Source organism: Benincasa hispida, chromosome 11 (assembly GCF_009727055.1).
Source record: "Benincasa hispida cultivar B227 chromosome 11, ASM972705v1, whole genome shotgun sequence".
Lineage (NCBI taxonomy): Eukaryota > Viridiplantae > Streptophyta > Magnoliopsida > Cucurbitales > Cucurbitaceae > Benincasa > Benincasa hispida.
The window spans coordinates 39,633,642-39,641,484 of record NC_052359.1 but is presented as its reverse complement, the minus strand read 5'-3'; the positions used below and the strand labels follow the sequence as shown (position 1 = coordinate 39,641,484).

Genomic DNA, 7,843 nt, shown 5'->3' with positions numbered 1-7,843 from the left:
TTATTTTATTTTGTATTTACTTATATCCAATAAATAAAGCTCCATGACTATTGTATGTAAACTTAAGCATGTATATGAGATATACAAGTGGATCATGCCTTAAGTCATAACCTAAAAAGGTTTGTAGTATAAGAATCAATGAGGGATACCTGATCTTGGTGACACTACAGATACAGCTCGCTTTGTAGAAGTTTACAAGTGTTGTGAACTACTATAGATGGTAGATCTTGACCATTCATGTGGAGACATGCGAGTGGGAATATCATATACAAAGAGTTTGTATAAGACCGAACCACGAGATGAACAGTCTCTTTATATAACATCGTTAATACTTGAGACTTACATCTCACTTAAACGTCCATAGGTAATATGACCTTAATCCTGAGTATTTTGGGAACTCCTGCCTTTGAGGGCAGTCATTTGATTAGTATGGGTGAGAGTGGCTAGATTGCCAACTCAACAAGCCTACCTTTTTAGGGATTTGTCTTATTTGGGAGCTGGGAACTCAGTTACACAAGATGGAATTCATTCCTTCTCCGAAGCAGGGTGAGTAGATAGATTGTTCCCTTAAGAGCTGATTCCAGATCTTGAACATAGTGGCCACAGCTTCTCTTTGGAAGAGAGGACTCAGTCATAGTAGGACTATGGCTTATGTTCATTAGAGGGATCAGTGGTACTTAAGGAGTTAGATGTAACTATAGAGGTATAACGGTAATTGGTCCAGCTGTACTTACGAGCGATCTATGAAGGGTTATCGCACTATTTATTGGTTGATATGGACATAAAATATATATCTATAGTAAGGAGAGTGCAGTTGTCGGTCTTTAGTAGAGTGTCCGGTAGTTAACGAATGGTGGATCCCGTGAATAAAGAGTTTAGTCAGTTATTCACGTACTGTTGGAGCTTCAAGCAACAGATTCATAAGATTCCCTTGGTAGCTCAATGGATTCAAGTTGAGAATTAGTTCTTGGTGTTGATTTGAAATGTTCAAATTGACAAGAGAAAATTTGATTATATATGATATGATCAGTGTGATGTATGAGATACATCAAGTGGAGGATTAATGTAAATGTGATTTACATTAAATACCATAAAATAGAAAAAGAACTATGGTTTATATGTTTCATGAGATGAAATATTAAAACTATAGGTTATAAATATAATATNAACTATGGTTTATATGTTTCATGAGATGAAATATTAAAACTATAGGTTATAAATATAATATGGTAAGTTGGTTATCATATATATTTATAATAATATTAATTATTGGATAATTATCTCTTTTTCTCTAATAACCAATTGAGTGGGAGGTTATTGGTGGTTTTATGGTAACCATGAGATAAAAGGAAAAAGGTTTTCTAAATTTTAAAATAGTTGTTATTCTCGAAAAGAACTCACAAAATTTCTATCAAGTGGAATCGTTTCACTAAATGATAGCTCAAAGAGAGACTAAACGATTGTGGAGTGTTACTATACGATAGTTCACTCAGGTAGTCGTAGCTAAACGATCGTAGGGCATTATCTATATGATAGGTTGTCTTCTTCTACACGATTGAGCATTCGTCTATACGATAGACACATCTCATTTTTCACTTGCTCAATCGTCTACACGATTGTTGTTCCTCCAGTCTCTTCCTCTAACCAAGTCTACACAGAACCCACACTTTTGGATTCTCATACTGAGAATACCAAGGTAACCATTGTGGTGGTGTCTTCACTCAATTCGACAGAGTTCAAGGTTTTGGAGGCCATTCGTTGGGTTCGTGATCTTGGAGATCATTGAGTTTGTGTTTGTTGTTGATTGTGCTGTGTTTTAGTCGTTGTGTTCAAGCGTTCATGTGTTGTTGTCTTGGAGATAGAACAAGCGTTTGTGATCTAGGGAGTTTGAAGAATGAGTCTTCAAAGGTATGATATTCTATCCCTTGATGATTGTAAAGCATGTTGTAATTTCGTATTGTGCATGACCTGTAAGTTTTGGTTTCTTGTACTATAATTGTGTATGTTCAATATCGAATGGAATTTGGAATAATCGTTTCGCTGCTCATGGAAATCCTCATGTCTAATTTCCTTCAAACATAAAGTGAAATATATATTGTTACATTATAGTATATAATCAATTATAAATATTATTCATAATTAATACTATATAAATGAGATACATTAATATTTTAATAAGATTCAAATTTAATATTTATAGATAAATACATTATAATATAAAGTTAATTTTGAATCAGGTTCAAAATTATACTTTATTATATGAGAGTAATATATTTGAATATGATTCAAATTAAATTAAATATATGATATTTAAATATTAATTAATTAATTGTTAATTCATTAATATTATTATTTAGTTATATATTAAATTAGATTTAATATATTATTTAAATAATATAAAATTAGACTAACTCCCACATCATGGAGGGGAGTTATAACTCCCTCTCCATTCATCATCTCTCAATCCATCACTTCTCTAATTCTGGAAGAGTTACATAACAACAGAAGAAAAAGTCTCTCATTAACACTAAATATCTCTCTGTACTCTTATGTTTGATATTCCAAAATGAAAAAGATCCACCATCTTGTTTCTTGTCCTGAGAATAGTAAGGAAGGTCTGGTGGTGGTGTCTTGGTGATTGATCATGTTCTTGGAAGGAGCTTCGAGCTCAAGAGAGATTTTCTCAACTCATGTTCTTGGAAGGTCTACAAGGGTATGTTCCTCTTCCTTGTAAAAGCATGTTTATAATATATGTATATCCTGTGTATTTTGAATTTCTCTGGTTTTTCACATCTTCCAAAACGGTTTCATTGGCACACGCATTCATGCGCTTCCATTGAGGAATTTGATTCCTTCAATCCAATATTTTAAGCGTTGAATAACAGATTGGACCAAAAAAATAGCAACCAAAATGATTGAGAACGAATTTGAAAAATTAGATTTTTTTTATGCAGCTGCATCATCCAATCACATCAAGAAAAATTTCTACAAAACAGTTCAAATTCTTAGTAAAAACCCATAAAATTAATACAAGACAACAAAAATACAGTTTAAAGACATGTGCTTGTGCATTTTACCCAAGTTAAGTTATCTTAGAGTCAAAATAACATATAAAATGCGTTTTTTTACCATAAAAAAGAAACAAAATAGATGGTAAAAATATGCCATTTTTTGACATCTATTCAGCTACTGATAGCGTTGTGATCCAGCCAAGTCATAAGCATGGGGAGCCTCGCTAGTGAATTCCTGGAAGATGAACATGGACACATCTTGGTGCAATCAAAGTGGTGTGGGCTGTTAGTTGGGTTGTTCGTGAATCTCCGAGTTCTCTGATCTTTGTTCATTGTGCCTACATCCACAGATCTTGGTTGATTACCGATCTTTGAATTGTCGACGATTCAACTTGGGCTGAAGTCTTTCATTGAGTGGTGGGACAACTTTCCTCATTTTCCCTTATTGGCAGATTTACACACGGCCAAGGCTATCGGTCCCAATATTCAATTTTTCGTGGACGAGATTGAGGCTTTGGTCCTAAAGCGAGGGTAATATCTTTATCTAAATGTCATATAGTGTGTAATGGTGCTGCTAGGGGTGTTCATGGGTTGGGTTGGATTGGGTTGAAAGACCTTTTAGACTCAATCTAATTTTTCAAGTTATAAATTTTTTCAACCTAAATAACCTTTGTGAACCCAATCCAATCCAACCATTAAATATTTTGGTTGGGGATGGTTTGGGTTAATCGGTCATTTATTTAAAATTTTGTTCTAAAAAAAACAAAACATAAACATGTAAAAATCTAATTTAATTATTTTCATATATTGAATTAAGATTAACAACTTAATTTCAATTTATAAGTAAAAATTTTCTTTCTAAAATGCAAAGAAACTATTTTAAGAGTTGTTGAAAAATAAATTATTCAAAAAATATTGGAATTAAATAAAATAAAAATCAATATATGTATAAATAATTATATTATAAGTAATAAAAAAATATTTTAAAGTTAACAATAAATCTGAGTTGGTTCGGGTTGGTTTAAGTTATATTAGGTGAACCTATGAATCAACCCAACCCATAAATTTTTCATTTATTTGAACTAACCCAAATGAGTTAATAATCCAACTCAAATCGCATGGATTGTGTTAAGTTGATCGATTTTTCGGGTGATTGAATTTTTTAAAATACCCTTACTGCTCGTTATCTCACTCGGGTGGCATCTAACCATGAAAATTTGGTATATACTTTTGTGGGTGTTTCCTCTTCTAGCTTGCAATCATAGGTACATCACAAAATGAGTACACATACCTTGCAACATAGTAATATATTATTTAGGGCTATTCCTTCATCCCACGAAACCCATTTTGACTTTTCAAACAGAACAAAAATTAATAATTAGAATTTGTATTACAATCAATGCACATATAAAATGAGATCAGCTTTCACATTGGCAATCCTAAAGAATCGATTCAAATCTTCAACATCCGTCATTAAATAGAAAACAAAAGAAAGAATAACACAACCTCATTCATACCTTTGATTTTCTCCATTAATGGCCGCCGAGATTCGGATCTTCCTTCAAACTCTGTTTTTAGTTTCTTCATCTCTCTGTTTCTGTTTCACCATTAGAAACTCAATCCCAAATGGCTTCCTCAAATTCCTCTTAATTCTTCCCTTCTTCTTCCTCTTCCTTTACATTCCTCTCCAATTCCAATCCATCCATTTTCAAGGCTCCATTGGCTTCTTCATTGGTTGGCTTGGCAGTTTCAAGCTCCTCCTCTTTGCCTTCGGTAAAGGCCCTCTCTGCTCCGCCGCCGCCTCCTCCTCCCTCCGCCACTTCCTCGCCGTCGGCTCCCTCCCAATCGAAATCCCCGACCACAAACCGGCGGCGAATCACTCCCATTCTAATCCAGTTCTCCCCCTCAGCTTCTCTTCAAAATTAGGGCTCCTAATTCTCACAATCGTCGCGATCTATTTCAAAAATCTCTTCCATCCAAACGCAATTCTGATCTTCTTTTGCTTCGTAATTTATCTCCTCCTTGAAATTCTCCTCGGTGGCGCCGCCGCCCTAGCGAAGGCAACGCTCGGAGTCGAGTTATTGCCTTATTTCGACGAGCCCTATCTCTCTGATTCGTTACAGGATTTTTGGGGGCGGCGATGGAATTTAATGACCTCTAGAATCCTCCGCCTCGTCGTCTATGATCCATGCCGGAAAATCACCATTGGCATCGTCGGGAGGAAACCGGCGGCGATGATGGCGATGACGGCGACATTTGCAGTATCCGGTCTGATGCACGAACTGATCTATTTCTACATGGGAAGGTTGGCGCCAACTTGGGAAGTGACTTGCTTCTTTCTGTTACATGGAGTTTGTCTTGCGGCGGAGATGGCGATAAAGTCGGCGGTCGGCGGGAGATTCCGGCTGCCGGGAGTTGTATCGGCGGCGTTGACGATCGGTTTCGTGATGACGACGAGTTTTTGGCTGTTTTTCCCGCAGTTTTTGAAGCTTAAATCGGACGTTAGAATGTTTGAAGAGTACGCGGCTTTGGGCGCGTTTGTGAAGAGTGTGACGGGCCAACTTATTACACCATTGAACATTTCATTTCATTTCAAGTGAGATAAAACTCCCTAAAGAAAAATATTTGGGTAAATTCTAACTTTGCTCTTATTTTTGTGCATCCGATTTAATCCTTAATAATAAGGTATTATGTAGCAAATTATTTCTTTTTTGAAAATAATATTTCTTCTATTATGATTGAAAGAGATGCGTAGAAATAGTGTAGCATAAATTGCACCTAAGTATTACTCTTTTACAAAAGAGGTTGAATTATGAATTTAGTTCTAACCACTCTAAATTTATGTCTAAATCTTATTTGGTTAAAATATCATTTTGGATCTTATATTTGGAAGTTTATTCAATTTTTCTAGTCTTTATAATTTCAATTATCTAATTTTAGTATCTGCACTTTCAATAAATTTTAAATTTAGTCTCTCAAGGTTAAATTTTACTAAAATTAATTGAATAATAATGATAATTTTCAAGTAAGGAAATACAAAATTTATAATAAAATGCTAATAAATAACAACAACAAACTATGAGTATGATTAAGTTTAATATTTATTAAAAGTACATGGACTAAAATTGAATCATTAAAAGTATCAAAATTAAAATTAAACAAACTTCAAATGATAGTGAATAAAATGATATTTTAACCCTTTTTTATGATTCAATAATTACGAGTGGGAGATCAATTTGTGTAAATATATATATATTATAATTCATTGGACCTTGAAACTTAATGAATGATGCACCCATGTTTAATAGGTAAAACTTTAAAAATGAATTATTTGGTATTTGATCTTAATTAAATGCCTCGTAAATTAGACTTTTCAGGATTAAAAAAGATGCCTTTGACGCACTTAATGTTTGTCTAATGAATTTAAAATTTTTAAATATATTTGATAAGTGTATGAATTATTAAAAATATATCTGAAACTTGAAATTACAAATTTAAGGATACGTCTTAATACAATAAACAATATTAATTTTTCGTCTAAATAAGCATCTCAATTGACATAATAATTATACTATAAATCTCTCAAAGTTAACCATTCGATCTTCTATTCTATATATTTTGTAAAAAAAAAAAATATCAATTATGCTCTCAAAGCTTTAATTTTTATTTTCACTTACGTGATTATTGAATTGGAAAAATATATCTATTGAATATAATAACTTTGAATATTTAGGAAACAAACTGGTAATTTAATATTTATTCAAGAATATAAATTTAATAAATTTGTATCATCGTGATTCACGAGGAATATAATGAGTTGGCATTGGCGTTACTCAAATTTTTAGTGAAGGGAAATTGAAATGGCGTAACAGTTTTTTTTTAATTTAAAATAATTGAAAGATTAGACTAATAATGAAATGATGTTTGTTCATTTGACTTTGACTATCAATATGAAGACAACAAAATAAAAAAAAATAAAAAAAAGGAACGAAAAAGCGTCTAACATGTTATAAAATTGAGCAGCCAATGAAAATATGGATACCAATAAAATATAATATAATATATAAAATAAATAAATAACAAAATATGAAATAAGAAATTTCTCAAGATTTTCCACTTTCTCCAAAATTTATAGATTTTGCCCAATGCATGTGTGTCCCTTAAAATCCACGAATGGTCATTTATTTATAGAAATTTTGGCAAATAGGATGTGGTACATTTGGACACCAAGCATAGGTTGTTGTATGATATATGGGCAACACACGTGGTAATAAAAGGAGGATACTTGGCTTTTGATACTAAGCTTGGGTATCTATCTAATACATTATAATATTTATAATACTCCCCATTTGATACCCATGATATATATGAAATATGTCTCATTGAAACCTTACTAGGAAAAATCCAATGGGAAAAAACTAAAAAAAAGAGTACATATATAATATATTTATACTCCTAAAAAGAATAATTTTGTACCAATTTTTTAAAAGTTACGGTTGATAATGATTTTGTAAATAAGTTTGTCAGGTTATCCTTCGAACAAATTTTTTATACAGTGATATCGTCATTTTTTTCAAGATCATGAGTGTAAAAAAGTTTGGGTGAAATATGTTTTGTTATATCTTCTTTAATATATTTTTCTTTGATTTGGGATATACATGTTGTGTTGTCTTCGTATCATATTGTTGGAAGATTTTTATTAGAAGATAAGTCACATATTTACAGATGTGTTGAGTCATTGATCTTAGTCATACACATTCTCAACTAGTCTCGTGAATTGCAAGAATTTCAACATGATTTAAGAAAGTAGTCGTTATGGTCTTTTTCAGTGA

At 32.4% G+C, this 7,843-nt stretch overlaps 1 protein-coding gene across 1 annotated transcript; it reads left to right on the top strand.

Annotated features, from left to right (window-relative positions):
• The first annotated feature begins 4,346 nt into the window (after positions 1-4,346).
• On the top strand, positions 4,347-5,826 carry LOC120091658 (acyl-CoA--sterol O-acyltransferase 1-like). The gene has a single exon (XM_039049757.1). It carries the CDS (start codon positions 4,547-4,549, stop codon positions 5,609-5,611), a length of 1,065 nt encoding a protein of 354 aa, XP_038905685.1. The 5' UTR covers positions 4,347-4,546; the 3' UTR covers positions 5,612-5,826.
• Positions 5,827-7,843: the final 2,017 nt, after the last annotated feature.

Coding starts and splice junctions, on each gene's coding strand:
- LOC120091658 (XM_039049757.1), top strand. CDS start 4,547: ATGGCCGCCGAGATTCGGATCTTCCTTCAAACTCTGTTTTTAGTTTCT.